Source organism: Triturus cristatus, chromosome 11 (assembly GCF_964204655.1).
Source record: "Triturus cristatus chromosome 11, aTriCri1.1, whole genome shotgun sequence".
Lineage (NCBI taxonomy): Eukaryota > Metazoa > Chordata > Amphibia > Caudata > Salamandridae > Triturus > Triturus cristatus.
This window is the reverse complement of record NC_140594.1, coordinates 159630016-159655798: the sequence shown is the minus strand read 5'-3', so window position 1 is coordinate 159655798 and position 25783 is coordinate 159630016. Positions and strand designations below refer to the sequence as shown.

Below are 25783 nucleotides of genomic sequence, written 5' to 3'. Positions count from 1 at the left end.
TGGCCCACAATCAGAAGTGTGGAACCTTCCTCGCGACCTTTTTAACAAGTTGCTGAGGAACTAACGATGGTGCAAGGAGTATTAGTAAGGGGCGATCGTTGTGTCCCACCTGTTTCCCTAAGAATGTCTCTTATCAAAGAAGCTCTTGCTGGTCACTTAGGAGTTTCAAGCACATGCAAAGCACTGAAGCAATTTTTGTGGTGGCCATCATTGGAGTCACAAGTAGAAAAGTTTGTTGAGGATTGTCCCATTTGTTTAGTGTCGGACAAACATTGGAAAAGACATTAAACACCCCTTATGCCTGTTCCTTTGCCTGAGGAAGCTTGGTGTAAGATTGCATTGGATTTTGCAGGACCGTTTGAATTATTGCCTTCAGGTCAATGCTATTGTATGGAAGTTGTACATTATTTTAGCAAATGGGTTTACTTCAAATTTACATCACACCCCGACACTGATTCAGTCATAAACTTTTTGAGGAGTATATTTTTCATTGAAGGTGTTCCAAAGGAATTTGTTTCTGATAACGGCACACACTTTGTGTCTAGGAAAATGTGTGCATTTTTAGATGAGCATTCCATCAGACACCTAACCACTGCTTTCTATTCTCCTTCTGTAAATGGACTCGTGGAAAGAATGAATCACTTTCTAAAAGAAGGAGTTCAGACAGCTTTGACAATGGGGTGGGATGTGAAAGAATGTTTTGTAAAAAAAGTCTGGTCATATTTACTCACACCTCACAGCACAACTGGCGTATCACCGTTTCTTTTATTAAGGAAAAAGTTGCCCAGGTGTTAATTTTGCCCAGATTGGGTCAGAAACATGAATAAAGAAGGTTCTGGTCAATGGTTGGAAGCTGTAGCTGAAAGAGTTGAAAGAAAACAACTGCAAAGCAAAGCAGCTTTTGATCGCAGGCATAAAGTTCATGAGAGCAAATTGAAAGTGGGAGATTTTGTTTTGATTAAAGCTCCTAAGAGAGTAAGAAAAGGAGAGTCCAAATGGTCTATCCCCGTGGAAATTGAAAAAATGTCAAAAGGTTCAGCATTATTGAAAGGAAAAGGTTAGTGGAGTAAGAGAGATTTAGTACATGTTACCAAAGAGCAGGCATGTAAAATATCCCGCATAAGAAAGAAAGACGATTCTAATTTTTTAGATTTAACAGGTTGTGATTTTGAAGAACCTTCTTCAAGCATTTCAGTTTCACCTACTAACGAGGTCAATGTTGGTTCTGAAGTATCTATTTCAGTTTCTTCTCAGAATGACATTTCAGGAGAGGCATCCTCCTCTACTGTTTCTTAAAGGCTTGCACGCAATGTAGGTATGCCTACCAAATTTAAAGATTTTTATGTTGATTACCTGTATTAATTGTAAGATACTCCATTGTTACTTCTTTTTTTCTTTTGTTTTTAAGGGGGAAGGTGTTGTACTGTGACTCTTCATGATTCTTGAAGCATTGTAAGCATTCTCGCGGGCAGCACGTACACGCGCGTGAGTGTTACTTTCCCTGACTCACTCACATGCTGAGCACTTCGCGCACTCCAGAATGTCCATGGTTATAACATTCTGTTTATCTTTAAAACATGCATCAGCGTGCAGACAGCTTGGTTCTGCGTGCGGATGCATGATGCCTTTCAAACCTCACTAAGCTTTATTTATACTGTTCAGACTCACAGTTGAGTCAGTTTTCAATGGATCTTCTTGCTGCCAGACCTGCTGCTGTGGGCTCCTTTTTTATATACTTTAAAATAAATACTTAAATACTTTTTAAACCCAGGATTGCCTTTCTCCTTTTTCTTACTGGATGTGCCACTTCACCTGGAAACCACATACCACAGTCTGTCATTGTTTTCTCATTAGGCAAAATCATACTGACACTTGTGACGTCAGTGCAGATGCCGCACCGGGTGAATAGGTTACATTGTAGCCTAACCAAGAGTGAGCTCAGCTGAGCCAGCACCCAAGCCTGCAGCATGCAGCACAGACCATGCACTGCCAGCATCTTTCTCAGTCTCACACAGTGGTAATAGAGCCCCAGACTGCTGAGGAGGCGCTATAAATGTGTGACTCTGCATTACAGTGAGGTGATGCGAACCACCACACTGAAATGCGTTTGTCTTACACCTTATGTGTGGTACTTGGCAGAGCTGTTTCTACATCCACCTCGAATGCTAGCGTAAACTTTTCTTACTTCCACACTTGAGAATAATACAGTGGAAAGTGGGAAAAACAGTGGCTCACCTTATTGAAATAGATGTCGTAGAACTGCTTTTCTTACTGCTGCATCAGTTGTCCCCACAGAATTAAGGCAGAAGTGCAGAGGAAAGGTGTGCTTGTTTTATCAGCTTGCTGCTCGCCATATGTTTCGAATGGGCACAACTGCAAAGGGAGCTGCGCAGGTGGAGACTGCTCTGGTGGAGTGGGCCGTGACCTTAGCAGTTAAAGGTTTTCCTGCTTGTCGATGACAAAATGGTATGGCCAAAGCAATACCTCTTGCTATAGTCTGCTTAGAAAGAGGAAAGCTCTTTTTGTGGTCCTCGTTTGATATGTAACGTATGTATGATCTTTCCACTGGTGTTTGAGGATCAGGGAAATATGTTCTCAATATGACTGGTTCATTTAAGTGAAAGCCTGACGGGACCTTTGGAATCAATTTAGGATTAGTCCTGAAGATCACACTGTAGGTTTTGAATTGGAGAAAAGGTTGTTTGATTGTAAATGCCTGGATGTTGCTCACCTGCTCTGCTGAAGTAAAGGGCAGTAGAAGCTCTGTCTTCCAGGAAATGTATTTTAACTCCGCTTTGTGAATTGGTTCAAATGGGTCATCAGTTGCGACAGTATAATATTAAGATGCCAAGGAGAAGGAGGAAGTGTCACTGGAGGAAACATTAGAAAGAGTCCTTTAAGGAATTGCTTTATTGTTCTTGAGGACCATAACAATGGAGATTTACTGGTTTGACAAAACCTGGAAATAGCCGCTAGATGTACTTTAATGGATGAGTGAGACAGGCCAGATTTTGCAAGGTGAAGAAGATACAGAAGTATCTGTTCCAGTGATGATGTGAAAGAATAGATGTTGGAGTCCATACACATTATACAAAATCTCTTCCACTTAAGTTTATATGTTTTATTCGTGGTATTTCTCAACATTTGGAAGGAATATCTAGTTTGTCAAACTCATGGAACTCAGGAGCTAGGCCAACAACTGAGGATATGTCGGGTTGGGATGATGGACCTGGCCTTGGTTCATTGTTAACAGGGTCGGTATTGGTTCCAACTGAACGGGACGCTGCTCCAAGAGGAGCAGGAGCTCTGTAAACCAAAACTGGCGGGCCACCTGGAAGCTACGAGAAGGACTTGGCAAGGCTCTCTCTTCTTCTTTCTTAGAAACCTTGGGATCAATGGTATCGGGGAGAAAGCATAATTATAAATTCCTGACCAGCTGATCAAAAACGCATTTCCCCATGATCCTTTCTGTAGTTGCCAACTGGCGAAGAACTGCCATTTTCCTTTGTCGGTCATTGTGAACAGGTCTGAGCCTGGTTTGCCTCAGCAGTGGAAAAGCTTGTTTAAAGGTTGTGCTGGTCCTGCTCATCGAGTCTGCAAGGATGTTGGCTATGCCTGGCACATGTTCTGCCCTGAGAGTTTTTCTGTGTCGAGGGCCCAGTTCCATATCTCTTGCGCTTGAAGGGATAGCACTGGTGTACTTGTTCCGCCTTGCTTGTTCAGGTAGGGCATACTCTTAGTGTTGTCGGTTAGGATGAGTACTGACAATCCTGCGATCTTACCCAGGAATTTTAGATTTTAGCACCAAGGAGATTGCCTTTAGCTCCAGTAAGTTGATATGGAGTGTTGTTTGTTGGTCAGTCCATTTTCCCCTGACCGTTAAGTCCTGGAGATATTCGGCCCCGCCCTCATGTGACGCATTTGTCGTTATCATACATTTTGGAATCTGTGTCAGAAATTAGATGCCTGCGGAAATGTTGGGTGTGTGCGACCACCATCACATGGCTTGCCTCATTGTGGACGTACTCTGAATCATATCATCGAAAGAGGTGTTGGTTTGTAGCCACTGGCTGTCCAACTCTTCCGTAAGTGGCCTAATGTGAAGACAGCAGGTTGGTATGAGAGGAATGCAAGAGGAGTGCATCCCCAGAAAAGACTTGTAGAGACGGACAGAAGTGGACCTTCTTTTGGTGAGGCACAGTGCTAGACTGTGAATCTTTTCCTGTCTCTCATTGGAGGAGAAGGCTTTCGCTTGGATTGTATCCATCAGAGCTCCAAAAAAGGCGATGGTGGTTGTAGCAGTAAGATGCAAGTTTTGGTGGTTGACTGAAAGGCCTAAGGCATGGAAAAAACATGGACATGTTGCAGTATCCTTTGCTGTGTGCTGTGATGTGCTTGCCTTTATTAGCGATTCGTCCAAATACTGGAATACTTGCCCTGCTCCTTGCCTAAGATATGCTGCCACAGGAGCACATTGGTGAATTCTTGAGGTGCTGATCTTAGTCCGAATGGCAAAACCTTGAATTGGTAGTGAGTGCCGGCTACTGTGAATAATAAGAATTTCATGTGCTTGGGGAGAATTGGGAGATGAAAGTAGGCATCTTGGAGATCCAAGGCCATCATATGATCACCTTGATTTAGAAGGTGTAGCACATCCTGAAGAGTGACCATACGAAATGACTGTTGTTTAAGAAACTTGTTGAGTTGTTGAAGTTCTAAGATGGGGCGCCAGTCTCCTGTATTCTTCCGTATAAGGAAGAAGCAAGAGTAGAAACTGATTCCCCTCTAAGTCTTTGGTACAATTTCTATTGCTCCTATGCATTTCATTGTGGTTATTTGCAATAAAAGCACTTTTAAGTGGTAAGGTGGTGGTCCTTGCGGTGGTACATTTGGTGGAGTTTGCTGAAACTTCAGGGTATGTCCTCAGGTGATGATATCAAGGACCCACCGGTCTGATGTGATCTAGGACCATTGGTGAAAGTAATTGGAAATTCTGCCACCAATGTGAGTAGTCAAGGTGGAAGTGGTGGCCAGCACTTGCTGAGGGTCACTGCATTTTGATGGTGTCTCTGCCTCTATAGGAAGACTTTCCTCTACCAGGATGTCTGAATGCTGCAGATGGGGGTTGCCTATAGGACTGTTGTTGTTACTGGCCAGCAATCTGACAATATTGTCCTTGATAGGGTATTTACTGTTTGTACTGTTGATAACCACCTTTAAAAGAGGAAACTCCTCTGCCTCAGGCTGCCCGAAAGGGCTGCCTCCTATATTGGAGAGTGCCCAGAGGTCCGGCTGTTTCGGTGTCAGTCTTGATGGACTGGAGCGCGTCGATAACATGTTTGCCAAACAGTAATTGACCATCATATGGCATGTCCATGATTTTGTCTGAATTTCAGGCGGAAGGAAGTAGCTTTAAGCCATCCCTGACGTTTTAGGACTGCCGCCCCGTCTAGTTGTCGAAAGACTGTGGATGACACATCTATGGCACAGTCTCTTATTTCTGCTAAAATCTTCTCTCCCTCATGCAGTATCTTTCGCGCCTCTAGTTTTGCATCCTCCTGTAAGAAGTCAATATATGTGGAGATATCTGACCATATTGGGCAGTCGTAAAGCCCCAGAATTGCCACCTGTGCTACTACGGAATCCGGAAAGAGTGGTTGTATTTGGTAATCGTCCCACTCATTTGGAATTTAAGTGGTATCCTCAATCTCACCCTCCTCTCTGTCTTCATCCATGGATGGAGGATCTTCTACTGGAGGCTCTGGAATTGGAGCATATTATGAAGAGACAAGGACACCCAAGTATATCTGGAAGGGACCTTGGGTATGAGTATCTATCTAGGAACAATGGTCCCCCACATTGAAAAATAATTATAAATTACAACATAGAAATACAATGACATCTATGTTTCTATATCAAAATTGTACTTTTTACTTCAGGCGTATCAAAAAGACCCCTTGCTAGACAGAAAGAGGTGCAGGGGGACAGGGAGCTTGAATCAAAGAATCAACAAAGGGCTAATGTTCCTAAGAAAAAAGGGAGGCAGGATCTCTCAAGTGGTGGAGAGTGCCTGGACCAGAGGTTTGGATGGGGAGTGCAAGTTAGGTGATTTGTGATGTGAAGTGGTGGCGTGTGAGTAAAGGTTAAAATCTGTAAGGGAGATCCTGTATTATACTTTAATGTGGGGATTGCCCTTCCAGGGATAAAAATCTATAGTCTTAAAGGAACCCTGGTAGTCTGAGTGTTGAGACTTAATAAGGTAAGTATCCTATCATTTTGAGGGAGGGACCTTGCTCCGGTCACCCCTTCCTTGAAACCTGTGGTTTTTTCAATGAATTTCTAAGGTTTTTTAACTAGCTAATTTCAAACTATAACGTCCCTGAAACCTGTGATTGTTTTAAGTAACTTTTTAAGGTTTTTTAACTAGCAGTCACGTTTGCAGAGTGGTGGAGAAAGGGTTCTTGGCATCCGAGCAGCTCTCAGGGATTCTGTTGTGTAGGACTTACAGGAGCTACCAGGAGGGATTCTTGGAGTAAAGTGGACTTCATCCCCCAACCAGTATAGCGCCAGGAGGTGCGTTTGCAGAGTGGTGGACAAAGGGAGTGTTGCCTCCAAAGACCTCTTAGCAATCCCACTGTATGGGACCTACTGGAGGTAACAGTAGGGGTAGTTGGCCCCCAAGGACGTCCTTGGAAGCCAACTACCTCTCCTATTACCTCCAGTAAGTCCCACACAGCAGGATTGCTGAGTTTTGATAGCAGGCCACACCCCTTTGTCCACCACTCTTCAAAAGCGATTCTTGCCGAGCTCTTGGTTGGGGGATGAAGTCCCCTTCGCTGCTAGTAGTCCTTAGGGGACAACTAGCCTACCTGTTACCTGCAGTAAGCCCCACATAGTCTGATTTCTGAGAGGTGGTCACAGGCCACACACCCTTTCTCCTCCTCTCTGCAAACGTACCTCCTGGTGTGCTTTTGGTGGGGGGATGAAGTCCCCTTGCCTCTTGAGGGTCCCTGGGGGCCAACTAGCCCTCCTGTTACCTCCAGTATACCCCACACAGCTGGATTGTTGAGAGGTGGTCTGAGGCCACGCCCCCTTTCTCCACCACTATGAAAACACACCTCCTGACATGCTCTTGGTTGGGGGGATGAAGTACCCTTGTCTCTTGAGGGTCCCTGGGGGCCAGCTAGCCCTCATGTTCCCTCCAGTAAGCCCCACACAGCTGGATTGCTGAAAGGTTGCCTGAGGCCACGCCCTCTTTCTCTACCACTCTGCAAACGCGCCACCTGGCACACTGCTGCTTGTGGGGATGAAGTCCACTTAAGTCCTGAGGCCCTCATCCCCCCACCAGCAGTGCGCCAAGAGGCGCTTTTGCAGAGTGGGAGACCGTGCTTTGTTTTTAGGTCTCGCATGGCGTGGCAGCGCAGAGCGCTGCTTGCCTCGACGAGATTTATTGTGGACGAGGAGTTTCAGTAGAGGGCTTGAAGCCCCGCCCCTCATTTCCATTGGCTGGCGTCACCGTTTATGCTAAACGGTGGCCTGCCATTGGAAATGAGGGTTTTTGGTTCACGCCCTTTCGCCTGTGAGCCGTACTGGCTCGCCTGCTTTGCGTCTGTCGCAAAGCACTTTCTTATCTTTAAGGGGCCATGTGTTTCTAATTAGAAACACATGGCCCCACAAAGACAAGAGATCGATTCTTGTTCTACACTGTCATGCTCTCCCCGGCATGGCAGTCATGACCCCCGTGGGTGGGGAAAGCCCATCCCCTGCTCCCGTCCTTCACGTGGGTACGCCGAGGTCCGGCAGGCAGGCACATTCCTGCGGTGAGGTTGGGACTGCTGCCTGCCCGCTTCCTGTCAGCTGAGCGTGTTTCACCGGGCCCCCATCCGGGGGCCTTCCGAGCACCGAGACACTGTGGAGAGCGTGCCCCGGCTGAACCCCCCCAAACCTAGGTCGTAGATCCCCTTCCCCCCATAGGCGTATGGGAACATACACTACACAGTTACCAGCACTGCTGAGGAGTCCTTACTGTTAGTGACTGTAACCGCGGCACTGACGGGGCACGCACTTGCCACACACGTGGCTAAGTCGTGGTGGGGGTGGGGGGAGGCAGGATAGCGGTACATACCTCGCATAAAACGGCAGAACGGACAACCAGGGTGCAAGCGCCCCACACTCGAACAGACCAATTACAGCGAGTAATAGGATTGCAAGCTTCAAACACACAGGTGAGATACACAGGTGGTGATTGAGCGAGCTTCCCTCACACACCCTAGTAAAGTATAGCGCAGGCAGTGGCAATTTGAGCTTCCCTCACATGCACTCGACAGGAACAGCGCAGTCAGGAGTAGACGAGTAGTGCAGGCTTCCTTCACATGCACCGGGCAGCTGCAGCACAGGCCCTGCCCGGGGCAGCATTGGCAAAGCAGGGTTAACAAGGTGCCATGCTCCACCCGCCCCCCTGCCGGTTGTTCCGCACATGGGATAAAAATAGCCTGGTATCTGGGAGAAATATGCAAGGAGTGTATAAGGGAGGTGGGTAGGCAAATCCGGGGATGATGATGAGTGAGGTAACCGAATGAGGGCACCTGGGTTGCAAGGCACCTGAAAAGCGAGATCAGTGAGTGGGGAAGTGGGGGGGCAGATCACTGAGGTGGAGACGCTTGAGGAAAGGGCGGGCGGGGCACGTAACTAAGATCTCCATTTAGTTAACTTGGAGGAGGGATCGCGGTAGGGAAGTCACACGAGGCGCTAGAGGATGGCACCTGGAGAATGCGTTCACTGAGATTAGTGGGGGTTGGGGGTTTAGTTCACGGTAGTGCAGTGACTGAGTTTGCTCACCTGAGATCGCCGGGTGTTGATCGGGGACGGAGGTGCGTGGGTAAGCTCGATGGGGCTGGCTGCGTTGAGGTGGGAGGGGCACTTAGTTCACCATAGTGGGAATAGGTCCGGGTTGAGGCCACTAGCGGCGTCCTGGTGGTAAAGGTGGCCGAGCAAACAAATTAACAGGGAGAGCGGAGCCACAGGCCTGGCTCAGATCTTAGAGCCAGTGCACGCGCTCAGCCCAGGACATTTTTTTGCTGTGTAAATCATGCAATAAATATCACATACAATATGATATTTCTCTTCAAAATTAAAAAAAAGTGTATTTCTTTAAACGTGTAAGTTTTGACATTAATGCTCACATTATAACACTACACATTGTAGCACAAACGTGAGAAGTACTTTATTAAAAGTGTAACTTTTTAAACATGAACCTTTAGTGGCCTAAGAGGCAAAATGATTGTCATGTAACCCCTGTACTGAACCAGGTTATTAATTATAGAGTAACATTCCTTATGTTAAGGTATTGTTTTTAGCTCTTTGTGCACATTTTATATAGTGCAAACTCGAGCCGAGGGTACTGGAGTGCTTTATATAAGCACCCGTCGCATTGCACACTGCCAGCCACCATTCATTGTTTATAGGCACGGGGAAATAAAGTGATTTGATTGGAATAATAGGATGTTGAGTTAAGGCTGAGACGAACGAGGTTCCCCAGGTCCCAAGTCGACAGCTCTGGCCTTAACGCCGCATCACGGGAATGGGGAGCGAGGCAGGCAGAAGCCACGTGAAAGCTCGGCTCGTAATGGGCCCGAGGCTCCAGCAGGACCTCGAGGTGAGCCAGAGCCGGGCTTCCTCTTGAGCCTTGATCGAAAATTTAAGTCAGTAGTAGGAAGGACCATCTTATGGCACGACGCTATTGGAGACAGGAGAGGGTTAATTTATTAGGAGGGGGAGTACCCAATAGTGAGGTTAAATAGGGCATCAGAGGAGTGAGTCCTTAGGGTGAGGGGTGATGTGATGTCGGTGAGAGGGTGAGGGTCCTGGTGAGGGCTTTATGAGCGGTTGAGACTGGGAAAGTGAGAGTCAGGGAATAACAAGCCGAGGGCACGGTTTTGACATTATAATCAGTGTTGGAATCGAGCTATTTTTATTGGGAGCTTTTTAAAAATGTTTTTATGATATTGGTAAAAAAGTGAGTTTATATTTACTTTAAATTTCTATAATTGTGAGATTATTTAAAGTAACTAAATAACGTGAATTGGAATGTACCAGGAACGCGTATTGGGAGGGCGCTTGGGGTGTATGCTGTGAGAGTCGGTGCGTTCCGGAACATATGAGGGTTCAGGGTTGTGCCAGTACTGGATTGTGCCCAGAGTGCACCACGGATCTGTTTTGCCGAAGAACCCGGGAAGACTTGTTAGGTCCAAGTAGGAACGCTCTGCCAATCGATGTCTCAAAACCCAATTTTTTTGAGGATTTGCTTCATTTCTGCTCTCAGAATGGTGATCTGGGCTGACCTAGAACACTAACATGTGCAACGAAATGTCTAAACAATTTCCCACCACGACCAGTAAGTTGTAATGGCTTCTAGCACGGACTGCCGCTGCTCACCGCTCAACACAGAACTGTGTAGCTGCACTAGACACAGCGTGTCTAGCTGTTGCGCCGGTCTCTGCGGGGTCAAAGGTCTCACCATGGAGACCTTGGCGCCGGGAAACCTCCTGGTAGCTGTGCGCCCTATAAATTCTAGAAATAATAATAATAATAATGGAGTCTCTACTACAAGCGATGGCCGCCACCATGAGCCAACCATGTGTGCACTGCAGCAGATTTCACACAGAAACGTAGCTCTATATAAATTCTTCTACAGTGATCTGCAGTCCTTTTCTAGGCCGAATACACCTTATGGTCTTTTTTATAGGCAGTGAAGGTCTGCTGTGATTGGGTGCACCTAGCCCCAAATGTATAGTTGGACCTATTGCAACAGTTTTTTGCAGTTCTACACTAAAAAAAGTATATCCTCGGTGTCACCTGCTCGCCTCCAAGGGGGTGCAGTTTGTCACCACCATGAAATCTTTCAACACATGCGGGCATGAGCAAAACCTCACTGTACCTGCAGGGTCATTGCACAGGTTCTGAAGCCCTGCGTTGTTGGCAATGAGTAATTCCCAGTGAAATGGTATGTATGCACCTGGAACGCGGGGTAGTGGAAGGGTGGGATTGCTGAATCAGGGGGCCCCTTCTACTGGATATCATGTAATCCTGCAATTAGTCTTCACTCACCGTGATTAACGTAATGGTGATGTCAAGGGGCTGTGAGTATCTTGGACAAAATAAAATTATGCATTATGCAAAATTCGATACATTTCAAAAAACATTTTGCACTACGCAATATCACATCTTTTTGTTTGCGAGACACTGGGTTGCACAGAATCTGCCGCCTTCCGGTATGTTGACTGACTTTTCTATGAACACAAGATACCTTACTTAAGATCCTGGCAAAACACAATTTAAGGTAAAAGTGAAATTTCTCAAAGTTTTCACAACATTTGGCAAAATTTGAAGAAAAAAAATCCATCATCCATCTGCATAGGAAGTGACATCACTGCATTTCCCATCATACATCTGCACCTTAAGAGGCAACAGTCTTTAAAAGAAGAAGCTAAGCAAGAGGACTAATTGTCATCATCCAGGAAGTGACAGAGCTTTTGGTAATGCTGTACATGTATGTGCATGCTTGCTTCTGCGCATGTGAGTCTGTGTTTGTATGTGCACGTGAGTCTGTGTTAGTATGTGCTTGTGTGTTTGTGTATTTATGTATGCAGCTGCAGGTGGCTGTGTTCCCAAATGTGTGCACGTCTGTGTGTGCGTTTGTGTCTGTGTATGCGTGTTTCTTTGAATCTGTGCTTGCACGTTTGTGTGTGTCTATCTGTGCATCTATGTTTATTTTGAAGGTCTTTTTATTGCACATAAGAGACCCAGGGGGCACTTTGTACTTATAGTCCTTGCTTACGAGAAGCAAGGCTGGCAGTAAAAGAGGCGCAGTTTCTGCCAGCTTTGCTTCCAGTAAGCAACAAGTATAAGTACAAATTGTGTGTTTACGCACCGCTTGCAGGTTTTCAAAACACATAAATAAAAGGCATTGTCATCTACAATGCCAATAGCTCACATTCTCGCAATTGCGAGACCTATTGCATTGCAAATGCTGTTTTTTTGTTTTCAACAGGATTCGACGACCCAATGTTACTCCCGCTGAAATTTGTGAAAAAAAAATGCTTTTACAGGGACCCCCTGAGCAGACCAAGGGGGTCAGGGTGTTTCTACCCTGCCACCTTTTCTTGATTTTTAACCTTTTTTCATCTTTTTTCTTGTGACTCAGTTCAACCGAGTCACAAGATGGCTGCCAACACTGCCTGATTTGAAGTGTTGTCAGCCAATCAGATCTTAGGCTCGAGATCAGGAGGGTACATAGATCCTTCGCGTCGATATATGGATATGTGAGAAATCTTTACATTGCTCAGTAACTACTGAACGGATTTACACCATTTAACAAAAAGAGTGCTTTTTGAGCCAAGAGCTACCTTTTTGCCAAATTTGGTTTCAATCCGTTCATCAGTTTGGGCTGTAGCTAAGTTTAAAGTCTAATATGGAAATTAACATGGGGAAAACATGTTTTGGGACACCCCTTTTTCTCAGCCCCCGCTTGACGAATCACCCCAAAACTTTTAACACTGTAACCATAGACACACCAATAGCAGTTAGTACATACCCGCTCAGTGATTCATACGTTTACACACACATCCACCCACTAACTCATACACGCAGTCATTCATCAATACAGCCACTGATATATCCACTCATACACCCATATAAACACTCACACACTGTCACTCACCCAAAGAGTTACTCAAAAACCTAGTCAGTCACCCAAAGAATGAATTACACTGCCATTTACTCACCTATACAGTTATACACACACCACGTCACTTATTCATACAGAAATGTACTGTCTTCAACAATTACTGACATACGCACACACTTGTTCATGCAGCCACTGTCACAATCACTCACTGTCACATATACTCACTTATATACTCCAACACTCACAAATACTTGCTTTCACATATGTATTTACTTACACAGATACCACTAACATATCCATTTACTCACCAACACAGCTATAAGTACACTCACTAACCCATACACTCCCTAACACATGCACTCATAAACACATAAACCCAGTGAATTACCCACTCACACATCTATGCACAGAGTCACACACCCCCCACCCACCCACACAGACTCAGGCACCCATACAAATACTCAGACAACCAATCAATAACCCATATAGACACTCATGTAGCTACTCACCAACCCATTCAGCTGCTTACACACCAACTGACAGACTGATACAGACATTTACACAGTTTACTCACTAACCCATGAATTCAGTAAGACAAGTTTAATCACTCACTTATACAGTCAGTCACGCACCTACTAAATCATTTAGTCAGACTCTCATACACCCACTCATACTTCAATACACCTTGGCATTTATATATATATATAAAACATATTTAAACTTTACAGAAACACACAGTCACTGGATGATGTCATCAGTGATTTCATCAGTGATGTCATTTGAGATGTCATCAGTGATGTCACTGAGCATGTCGAGTGATGTGATAAGTGACATCATCAGCAGTGCATTGTGGGGCGTGAGTTATAGTTAGCTCTACTAACTAGAACAGCCACATTTCTCTGGTTCTATACGAGTGAAATGTCAAACTAACTATAACGTCCCTGAAACCTATGGTTTTTTAACTGAATATATATATATATATATATATATGCACACATATATATTTACACTAAGTTCATTTTCCGTCTTCCCGGTACCCAAAGCAGGCAGCAGTATACAGTGTGCTGTAAGGTTTTATTCCTTTATGAATGAATAATTGGAAAGTGCAAACAGGTAATTGCCGACGCGTTTCAGCTTCTCCGCCCTCAACTAGACCATAGAGTCTCCACTGTGCAGATAGTCTTTATAAAGAGCTTGTGCATATCCAGATCGTTCCACTCTTCTGATTAAAAACAGCTAAACCTCTGCCTAATTCTCACTTGAGGGACCAATTTCAACACCTGTTTTCACTAAGAAACATATTTTTCATTTCAGATCATTTTTGGTTCACTGATTCATACTGTTTCTTGTAAACTACTCAAGTAATCATTCACAAATGTCATGTTATGATTAAGTAAAACCTTATCAAAATAATTCCTAAAATGTCATGTGCAAAGATGATCATCCATGTTAGCTTGTTGAGATCACAATATTGCTCTATAATTTCCTTCAGTTTTAGTGAGTAGTGGTGTCAATAATTCCGTATTGGTTACTTATGTAATATCTCTTTCATTATTACTAAGAGTTTGTTTTTTAATCAAATACCTGTTTAATTTTTGGGCTGTTTCTTCTTATGAATGTACAAGAAGTTCTGTACTTCCTTGTTAAGGCCCTAAGGTAACTCTGTGGCAACGAATTTGTATTTTGCATTCTATATTTCTACACTGTTATTTTTAATTTGACGGGCTTCTAAGTCATTTTGGGTATTTCCTTCTATACATGTATAAAAAGTTCTGCATTCTTATTGTGACCCCGATGTTTCACTGTGCCTATTAAAATTATCATTCTTGATTCTGCTTTCCTTAATATTAGTTATTTGTTGCCTCCACTATGTGGTTTTTCAATGTGTTGGATTCCTAAATATCTCAAATCTGCTTTGGTCCCTGCCTTTTTCTACGAAAAATATTTGACAATCGGGTACCTAAAACTCTATTTTGCATGGGTCTGAGATGCTGCAGAATTCTTAGATTCACTTTGTGGTGCTTCCCATATATTGTTTCTTGCAGGTGCATTGTATTACATACACTACATGGTCTGTTTCACAAGTTATGTGTTCTTTGATTGCTCTCTCTTTCCCATTAAATAATTTTAAAGTAGTTGTGTTCATTCCATCTTATCCTACTACTCGATGTTGACTTCACCAATTTGTTTGTATTTACTTAAGGACAGTTCAGGACTTCACAACACCTTAGATGCTCTAGGCAGTTTTTATCAGCCTTGACAGCCAGTAGGACTGTCAGCAATCTGCAAAACCCACCTGCTGTTTTCCACTCTCACATCATCCCGCTTCCCTGGCTGAACTTCTCCCTTAACCTCACCTTTTTTCAAGTGTCTACTGGTCCACTGTCCTCCTTCCCTCATCAGCCATTTTGTGTCTTTGTTTGTCCAAATGGTGACACCACTTTGCCTGAGCTCTAACAATTTCCTTGTTTTAGGCAGTTTTAACGAATGGCAGTGACCCATCTAATCGTGATGGGGTCAACCTCCTTGACTCCTGCTCCTCTGTATAAGCCATTCGATTAGTGGTTTGAATTACTAATTCACCAGGACACACCCTTACTCTCATTATTTCTAATATGAGTTACCTAGGAACCTTTGATTCCTTCCTGGGCTGATCATTACACTATCCCTTTTTTATTTTAATTAGGCTTCCTGATCCTTTTAGATCTGTACCCACAAAGCTATTTATATAAAAGGAAGAGCCTGACACAGAATTACTGAGGCTAAAATTAACCCTATTGATAATACTCCGATAAAGCATATTGATACCAATGACAGTTCTTTTCAGATTGGCATACAAATGCTCTGGATATATTTGCTCCTACTAAACAAATCTTTCCATTGAGATCTGCCTGATCATCTACTTGGTTCCGTTGTGAATTTGCCAATTCAAAAAAAAACACTATAAGACTTTGGAACATCGCTGGCTTTTGTCCTATGAACTCATCCTGAAATATCAATTGAAGGACGTTCAACATACTTTCAAAAATCTCATGTAATCCACTCGTACTACTTTTTTTTAACCAGAATTGCATTTCTCCGCCCTCCAGTCAAACCTCAGAGGTTTTAGTATCGTGGGCAAACAAACTGCGCTTCAATCTAACCTATTTTTTTTTTTAAAGCATGATATTCTTAAAACTTTAGACTATACCCGCTCCTGCCTCCTCCAACGTTAGCTCTTCATCCACAAGCCTTTTGTAGATTTCCCTCTGGTTCCTAAAGTGGATATTACGACTAAAATCTTTGCTATTAAAATCAGATATCTCCTCTGTCCCTGTCCCATGGCAGTTGTCAAAGATGTTCCTGACACTATTATGTGAGGTTTAACATCACTGTACAAATAGTCTCTCAGACGGTCAGGTTTCACACTCCATGGAAAAAGACTATAGTTGTTACACTTTTGAAAACAGCAGTAACATATCCTGTCATTAGGTCTAACTTGTAGCATATTTTGCTCCTCTGTCCTTCCAAGTGTAAAGAAAGCATAATTAATATCCAGCTCTTTTTTTTATTAATTGAAGAACATTATATTTTTGATTATGCACAAGCAAGCTTTAGTCCACAGCATAGCACCAAGGCTGCTCTCTTGTTGGTACTAAACGATCTACACCTCATCTAAAGTAAATATGGTTCTGTAGCCTTGGTAGCCCTGGACCTTTCCACACCGTTTCATATAGCTCCTCTTTCATTCTTCTTGACCGCCTCTCAGGAGGTCAGGTAAAGAACCAGTCATGAAACTGGTTTGGTTCCTTTCTGACTAATTGCTCAAAGGTGTTATCTCGTCTGCACCTTACACATCAGACTCTAAGGGGCACATGCATCAAAGGTTTTTGCGAGCGCATATGGTGCGATTCGCAAAAATTGCCCGTTTGCGCCCGCAAAATGGCCTTTTGCGATGCAGTAAAGTGTTAGGCACTTGCAATTTAAGAAATCGCAATTTATTGCGATTTCTTAAATTGCGATTCCATTTAAGGAATCGCAATTTGCGATTCCTTAAATGCAGTGCTGGAAGCACGTAGAAATAGCGAATTAGCTATTTGGGGCCGCAAAATACAGAGAAATTACTCTGGTCTGTATTTTGCAAAAACTTTGAAAAATGCAGGTTTCAGGTTACACACACACATGCCCTTGGGGCATGTATGTGCGCAACATGGGTGCACATCACAATTTCAGGGGTGCAACAAGGTGTCATTTTGACACCTTTGCACCCTTGAAATTGCATGCGCAATTTAAATTGCGCATGCAATTTCCCATTCATTTATATGGGCCTGTGGGTAATCGCAATTAAGGACTCGCTAAAACTTTTCTTGATGCATGTGCCTGCATACCTCTACCCTTGGCGTCTCTCAGATTCCTGCACTGAATTCGACCCTATGCAACAAGTATGTTGTCTTTTTTGCAAATAGTATTTGTTTCTGTAGTATAGCTAGGTGACAGTAATCTTAAGCAAGATGATTCTATAGTCTGGATTGCTGCATTCGTGGACTGGATGGTTACTAACTGCATGCACCTGTATTTGGACTGCATTTGGAAATACGTCGTGTCCTCCTGTGTGTTCCCCTCTCTCGTGTCTTTTAAATCTTTACAGAACTTAAGTGTGATCTTTGACTCTAAACTCTCGTTCAAGGATCACATCCACAATGTCACTCGCACATCTTTTTAAAGTTTTACACTGAAGGCTTACTGTACTTTAGCCTCATTCTACAAGGCAGTGAATTATACTTTCTAAGATAGTCTACTGCAGTTGTCTGCTTATTGGTCTCCCTGAACGTGTGCTGCAGCACCTTCACCTCAAACAGAGCCCTGCAACTAGATTTCTCAATAGATGTATCCCACACCTCCACCCACCCTGCATCCATTGTTTGGCAAACTCCAAGGCATTGTGCCTTTACTGCTGGACTTTATAGAACCCTGGACCTATTTTTAATCAGTGGCAGTTTACACTCTTCCCCAGCTCTACCAAGAGGCCACCAAGTGCCAACCTTTGAACTATTCTTAGTGTTGGTTATTATAAGATGGGTGGTTGTGACGTCTCAATACTGAATGCCAAGGCATTTAAAGCTCAACCTCTCACTCTCAATACCTGTGAAAAATCACCTTTTTTTTTAGAAGGAATCTCAAAACTGTGCTCTTTTCATCCTCGTTAATAACAGTATTACTTATCATTGTTTGCCTTCCACTCACTCTCTTGTTTCCTTCCTTCTGATTGGTCAGTGCCTCCTGCTCCTTCCTCCAAGCACTTTCACTGTCAGTCCCTGCCGGGGAGCATGTACACCTCCCTGTCTGCTGCCAGCGTCATTCCACTGTCCGCGCACTCCTGCAGGTACTTTTTTCTTCTACTTTTGGGCATGTGCTCCTAAAAAGTGCATACCTGCAGTCCGTCTCCCACCCCTCCTTCATGTTGCTTGTCCCCCATCCGCCCTCCTCCACTCTCCCTAGTGTTGCTGCTCCCCCCCCCGCACCGCCCTCCTGTGGCTTGCACTCTCCAATGCTTAGTTTAAGAAAAAAACATTATGATGCAGTCAACGCTGGCTGTGGCATGGTACTTTCCTCTACTGTAAGCCATGTAGCACAGCCGCCCCCGCTGCTGTGCAGCATGGCTCAAAGTAAAGAAAAGAAAGTGCTATGAAGCAATCAACGCTGCCACATCATAGTGCTTTTTTTCTTTAAACCATGTTGCACAGCTGCCGGCACTGCTGTGCAACATAGCATTAAGTAAAGGGAAAAAGCTCTGAGAAAAGCAGACAGAAGTGCCAGTACAATGCTGCCAAGCTTATAATAGAGAAGTGGCAGGGTTAACATCTGCGCTAAATCGTGTGTAGAAGTTGCAATGATCAATCCAAAATTGTACAAAGCATAAGAAAACGGCACTGATCGTTTCGAAGATGGAGATAACAGACCTCCAAAAGACTAAAGACGATTATCCTGAGCAAATGTTCGATTTATAAATGTTCACAAGTATGTTGTAGTAGATATGTTCTCCACTTTTTTTTCAATCTTGCAACACATACAAGGCGATACTGTAGCCGGCCCGATTTTCAAACTTGTAATACACCCAAAATTGATACTATAGCCAGCCAACACGTGTTTCGTCCGTGATAAGTATCCCACTTACTTTCTCAGGGAAAGTCAAATGCCTCATACAAATTGCAATTCAGCATATATGAATGGGACCAAATATCTCTTTGACACCTTAGTTTCTGTAGTTGCCGGCACGCACACCGATCTAGTAGTTAATTGGACTGTATAAATTCCATATCGTCGCAGTGCTCAGTGAGAGTGCTCCTCATGAGTAGCGGCGTGACGTATTTGACTATAGTATCGTTCTTGGATAATAATCAGCGATTGGTCGGATTTTTACTTAATATATTACCAGATGCCCGTGCAGAGACATCGGATCTTTGCTCTTCCGCTGGGCTTCTTTTATAAACCACAAAGGCCCACCCACAACATTTTATCATGGCAAAACTAGAGATCTACTTTTAACTCATACATTGCTTTGGCTATGCCACTTGTCCCTATTAGGAATAGATACCCCCCTTTGACTGATCTCGAAGCTTGTGATGGACTCGTAGCGTCTCCTTATAAGTCCTTCCTGCCTTAAACCAAGAGTGCTACTGCCTTACTCCCTACCCTGACTGATACAACTAACCTTAGAGAACATATAGCTATTTTAAAGTTCATGTCCTGGAATATAGCAGGGTATAATCAGAAGAGGTACAACCCTGATTGGCTGTCGCTTGTCTCAAACTATGATATTATCTGCTTCCAACATATCTAGTACAGCATACATGTGGAATTTATAAATTAGACATTTATAAATTGGAGATATACTTACAGCATACTAGTACAGCATACTTGTGGACATTTATAAATTGGACATTTATAAATTGGAGATATACTTACAGCATACTCGTACAGCATACTTGTGGACATTTATAAATTGGACATTTGCTTAGGATAATCTTCTTCAGTGCTGCCAAGCTGTCCAGTGTCACCTGTGACTCCCTCTTCCAGCCGTGGAATCTACCCATGGCACTTCATATGCTAGTTCCTTAGGGTCTGCTTGTGATTGGACAGGTGAGGTTATATTTCTCAGATTGCAAGATGTTTGTATAACAGCAGCACTGGTTGTGGGCAAGACATGTGAAAAGGGGGCTACTCGGTGCACTTATAATGCCGGGGCCCACGTGAAACTGTCCTGCAGACTGTTGGAGCATTTACAGACGTTCTCTCAGAATTGACCTTTGGAACTAAAAACAGCTATGGGTCTGTGAACTAAACAGCAATTCGTGCCCTGCTTTCCAACATGCAACTTCTTACTTACAAAGTTCATCAAAATAACAAGCTCGGCTGCTGGGCAACATGTATTAAAAAGCATTACAAATGCCAATTGATCTCACATAGGCGAAACCCAGTGGCTTTGCCAATGCTTATTAGATCCTCTCGCCTTGCACCGCTTCCCTCAACAGGTAATAATGAATACATTCTCATGAAAAAATTATAATAATAATAATATCCTCTTCACTTTGCAAGTGTTAAGGTCATGTAGCGTGATATATGTTCAAGATGCAGATTGTTACTAAGCATTCCGTACTGCTGACGTCCATGATCAACAATCGGAGGAGAGGCGGTGGCAAGGCGGTACTTCTTTGTTAGCAGAGGTGTGAGTCTAAGGTGTAGAGGTAGATGGTCCGCAGGGCCCATCTGAGGCAATAAAAGCAGTTCTGGCAAAAATGCTCAAACCAACCCCACTCCCTTTGTCTCCTTGCGTAGCCTTCTATTTGCATTCATCCACTCTCTCTCTCTCCTTCCCTCCTCTGACTCTCTGATTGCTTTCTTTCTAAACCCCCCTCCCCTATTTTCTCTTGAAGCCTCCTGTGCCTTCGTCCAATAAGCTTAGGAGCTGGGGAAAGTGCCAGAGGCACCAGGAGCGGCCCTGTGCTTTCAAAACTGGCCTCCGTGGTCTCCACCCCACCGGGGAAATACCTGGTGGAGTAAAAGGCTTGGGCGGCCCTGATGGTCAGTAGAGATGTGCATTAGCTGGTTCAGAGAAGAGTCATGTTGCTATATGTGTGTGAGACATAAAGATCCTTGCCCTTTGCTCTAATTGACAGAATATGGAAGTGGTCAGTGTTGTGTTTTATGTTGTTGTTTCAGGAAAGGGTAAAGGCAAAAAGACTATAGATGAGGTGGCTCCTGAAGACCCTCCACCACCTGTGCCGCTGACCGTGGAGTTCCAGGTGCAGCTGCTCCAGTGGACGTCATTCTCCGATGCGCTGAAGGAGGAAGCGAGTCCACCCTAAACGGACATGAGTACTCATCCCTTAAGAGGACAGATCTCAGTCGTTACAGTGTTCCTGGAACAGTTCCTCAAAAAGAAACCTACACTTTGGTCATGTAAATGCCCTTCTGCCTCTGCCCCCTGCATGTGTAGTGTGTGGCACTCCGTGTAAATGTAGTAAAAACAGATACTGTGCGCAGCCCAAGACAAGTCCACTCTTTATTGTACATCTTGACAAATGAACAGGCATCGACGTTTCATTTTTTAAAAAAATTGCAAACATTCTTATCGCGTGGTATCAATGTGAACATTTTCTCACATGAATAACTTTGAAATTCCATATAAATTTAATTGCCCAAAAATATTACCTTTGCCCAGGCATGGTGATAAAATATTAAGCATTAGCACAGTTTCTTAGAGATGCTTAAAAACATTAGGAACTTTAACGAAAAAAGATTTTCCGAAGGTGGAAGGCTGCTTTACTGTAGAATTAAATGAAAAATGTTTTATTAATCCGCACAATGAGATGACAATATTCTCTAATATAGCCCCAACAGCTTGGGAAGATCACTTTGCGAGCTTATACTCTTGTATGGGCCCAAATCAAATAGCTTCTACTGCCTTACATTCTAATTTTGAATGTCAAGCAGAAGACGTTCCGGTGATCACGACAAGGGAGGTGGAAACTGCCATTCACAAACTTTTACCCAACAAAGTGCAAGGCTCAGATAAGGTTCCAGGCGATCTTTTCCGCTCAGAACCTAAAGTATGGGCTCCCTATCTCTGTGTTTTGTTTAACTCTATACTATTGGGTGCGGAACCGCCAGAGACCTGGCGTGGAGCAGAGATTGTGCCAATTTATAAAAAAGGATGCCCTTTACAACCTTCGAACTATAGGCCCATAAGTCTGATTGATATTACCCAAAAGTTGCTTGGACGTATAGTCCTGGATAGAATCCAGATTTGGGTGGTGGAAAATGATATTTTGAGTATCCTACAGGCGGGTTTTAGAAAGGGCATTTCTACAATTGATCAGTTATTTCGACTCCAGGTCCTTTACTGGAAAACTGTGAGTGTGGAGGGTGGCAGCCTCTACATCATTTTTGTTGACCTGAGGTCAGCATTTGACCTGGTGCCACGAGAAAAATTGTGGAGAGTTCTCCAGGAACTTGAAGTCCCTCCGTATCTTCTGGATGTCCTGAGAAGGCTACATTAAAAAAAGTTTGCCCAGGTTAGATGTGGGAAATATGGAGAGCTATCTGCTCGTTTTCCAGTGAACAGAGGAGTTTGTCAAGGATGCGTGTTGGCACCTACCCTTTTCTGCTTGTATGTCAATGGGCTTATTAATCATCTTGAAGGCATTAAGGACACTGATGTCCCAAGACTCGCCACGGGTAGGGTACCGGCATTGATGTTCCCTGACGACACTTTGTTGTTGTCCCGAACATCTACCGGCATCCAGCGTATTTTAGACGGCTTTGTGGACTTCTGTGGGGAAAGAGGTTTGGAGATCAATCTAGCAAAAACGAAGTTTATGATCCTCAATCCCCCTAAGCATACAAGCCCAAATCCAGTTTTGAATGGTATTCCGCTGGAGCGAGTTAAGACTTTTGGATATCTTGGGATCACTCTGCAAGAACATCTTGGGTGGGAGGTACAAGCTGCAAACTCAGTACTAAAGCTGACCCAAATTGTAGGAGGAATATCTAAGCTCTTTTGAGGTTCGGTCTTTAAGACTGTTGCGCCAGTGGTAGAAATGTATAAGACACAAGCTAGAGCAGCGTCCACATATTGAGCAGAATTATGGGGACATTGTAAGCCTCTAAGCCTAACTAGGACTGAACATGTTTTTATGAGAAATTTGTTGGGCTTGCCCCCAAGCACTCCGTTGGTTCCTATTAGGTTTGACCCAGGGCTGCTACCTGTGGAGGAGGGGGTGGCGTTGCGGCCAGTGATATACTGGAAGAGACTTTGGTCTATTCCGGAGTTGGGTTCTTTTCGAGAAGAATTTAAGGGGGTTTGGCCGCTAATTAAAAATAAGAAAATTCCCTGGTTAACCCATATCAGGGATACCTGTGACAAGATTGGTCTCCCAGAATTATGGGGTTCCCCGGAGGTCTCATGCTTGGCACTCTCAAAGGCAAACTTGGTAGACCAATACAGGCACTATAATTTATGAGCCTCCATGTGAATTCTGGTGTTGGCAGACTGACTGCTCAGTTTCTCCAAATTAAAATTAATTACAGGAGGGAGGAATTTCTTGACCTGATTTTTCCTGCTGTTGCTAAGAAGTTGTACTTTCAGCTGAGAATAGGCAGTCTACCACTTAGGTCTTTTACCTCCAGATGGGAAATAAACAAAAATACCGATTGCCCTGCCTGTGGTTTCCGAATGGAAAATGTAAAACATGTTTTTTTCTTTTGTCCTGTGTATCTCCAGTTACGTAATCGTTGGTTAAAACCTATTTGTAAAAATCTGGGATTTAGAGATTGTGAAAATGCTTTAAGAGTATTGAAATATGATACTCACCCTCCGATTGTCTTTGCAGTCTCTCGTTTTTTAAATGGTATGTGGATCAAACGTAGAAAACTCTGTAATTAAGTAATAAGCTTAAATGTATCTTATACCCAATCCTGATTTTATTATGCTGTGTTTTAATTTAATGTATTTATTGTGTAATTATATGTTGTTATATTTTATCTGTACTTTTATGGCCTTTGCGGCCGAAAAAAGTTTTTTGATGATGACTTAGACACTTAACCGTGAAAAAGTTTCCCTATTGGGCAACGGTCTCCTTTCTGTAATCATTCACACATAACAATCCTGCTCGGTTGCTTTTTTTGTCAGAGTTTACATTTAGGTTTGTTAAGGCAACCTGGCAGAAAACAGTCATGGCTGCTGCCAGTGTACAGTGGTGGGGCGGCAGGGCAGCAGCGGCCAGGGGGACAAGGGGGTGTTGTGGGTCAGGGAGGGGGAATTAATAATAAAAAACGTACCTGATGCCGGCCGGCAACCTTGCATTTACTGGTTCTTCTGCTCTTCCTGCTCCCAGCAGTCCCTCAAACATAATTCATGGACTCCCAGTCCAATCCAGACACTGCTCTCATGTGATGAGAGCAGCGTGGGGATTGGCCTGAGCAGGCAGGTTTGCTGCTCACTCAGGCACAGGGAGTCTGTGCCATTTCTCCACCGAGCTGCTGTGTTGGAGAACCCTGAAGGTGAAGTAGGAGTGCCTTCCCTTTCAGTAATAAATCATAGTCGCATCCGTTTATATGTAGCTTTCACTTTTTATTTGAAGGTACTTAATTTGATGTGAGATATAGGATTTGAAAACAGCCAACACGTGTTTAACCCCCTCTGGCTGATATCCCCGGGGCTTTCTCAAGGCTTAGAGACAAAGAAAGTAAATCCCTTCCCATCTTCAATGAAGTTGCGTTTTCAATTCTGTATACATCTATGTACACGGGTTAAATCCCTCTCCAACATTATTTTCGGGGTTGGAGAAACCTAAATGCGCATGTCTGTTTGGCCGGTCAAACCGACATGCGCATTTACAAGTGCTCACCACTCCTCCTCCCAGTCCCTGCCCTGTCAACAGAGGATTTCCTGGCCCGCCCTAGACTCAGCAGTATTGGCTGAAAAATAAAAGATAATAACATTATTTTTTTATCATTTTATTTTTCATTCTGCGCTATGTGTGGCGACGCTTCTCCACCATTACGGAGGAGCCGCCGCTGGCAGAAGGTCTAATCAGTAAAAGAGTACAGAAACCAAAACACAGAACAAGATTAACCATTTCTTAATAACAGTGCAGCATGGAGTTAAGCTAAATTTTGGCTTTTGTGTTTGGCATATGATTTTAACATGTCCCTGGTTCATACAATCCAACACAATTGATCTCGCTTAGTGACTGGTGGCATCCGAATATCAGTTGTTACTTCGCCGACTTCTACATCAGTGCTAAGTACTCAAGAGAATCTTAACATCAGGGATTCTTACATCAGGAGGGCCTTCATTATGCAGGTATGATTGTATTATTTCTAGCCGTCTGTCTATATTTCCATCTATCTATACATCTATTATCTATTTAAATCTATCTATATAGCTATAAAATTCTAAAACATATTGTAATTCTTTTATTTTATTTGTAACCATGTTTTTTATTGACATTTAATATTCATATGAATGAGCATAGATATAGCACAACATGTAATTTAGTGGACAATAAAACCAACAAGCATTTGCAATGCAATCGGTCTCGCCTTTGGGACCTTATATGTATTTAGCTATGCAGCACATTAGCCTGGGTGCTGAAGCATCTACTGTTCTTTAACATGGAGGAAAGTAAGCACCAAACTGCGTGAATGGAGAGAAATATTGCCTTTCAGCTAAAAAGATGTGGGACTTATTCACAGAGGCATTTTGGAGTATGTAAAGAAGTATGCTTAGTGTACTGTTTTACGTACTTTTATCTACTTTTGTAAGTTAGTCCCAAAATATCCAAATGGGAATAAAGTGGGAATATTCAAATACAATTAGTACAAATAGAAAGGACTGTGCCCCCCTTGCACTTTTACTAGTTGTGAGTTGGATGTTATAGGGTTGCTTCCCAAAGCTGTGGACGAGTATGTAAAAGTGTTCTCCTGTAGTACTGATTCCTATACCCTCAAATGCTTGTGTGAGTGAGCTGCAAAACATGCCTATAAAGGTTGTACTTCAGTGTCACAGATAGGTACTTTTCCAAGTACCACCCACACTGTGGAAATGTCTAGTGG

At 43.6% G+C, this 25783-nt stretch overlaps 1 protein-coding gene across 1 annotated transcript in view; it reads left to right on the top strand.

The window, feature by feature from the left end:
- The window catches only part of LRRC43 (leucine rich repeat containing 43), a 528148-nt gene extending 504229 nt beyond the window's left edge, over positions 1-23919 (top strand). Inside the window, exon 12 of the mRNA XM_085632775.1 lies at positions 20885-23919. Within this exon, the coding sequence (XP_085488901.1) occupies positions 20885-21030 (146 nt within the window). The 3' untranslated portion in view covers positions 21031-23919. The remainder of the gene's footprint in view (positions 1-20884) is intronic.
- Positions 23920-25783: the final 1864 nt, after the last annotated feature.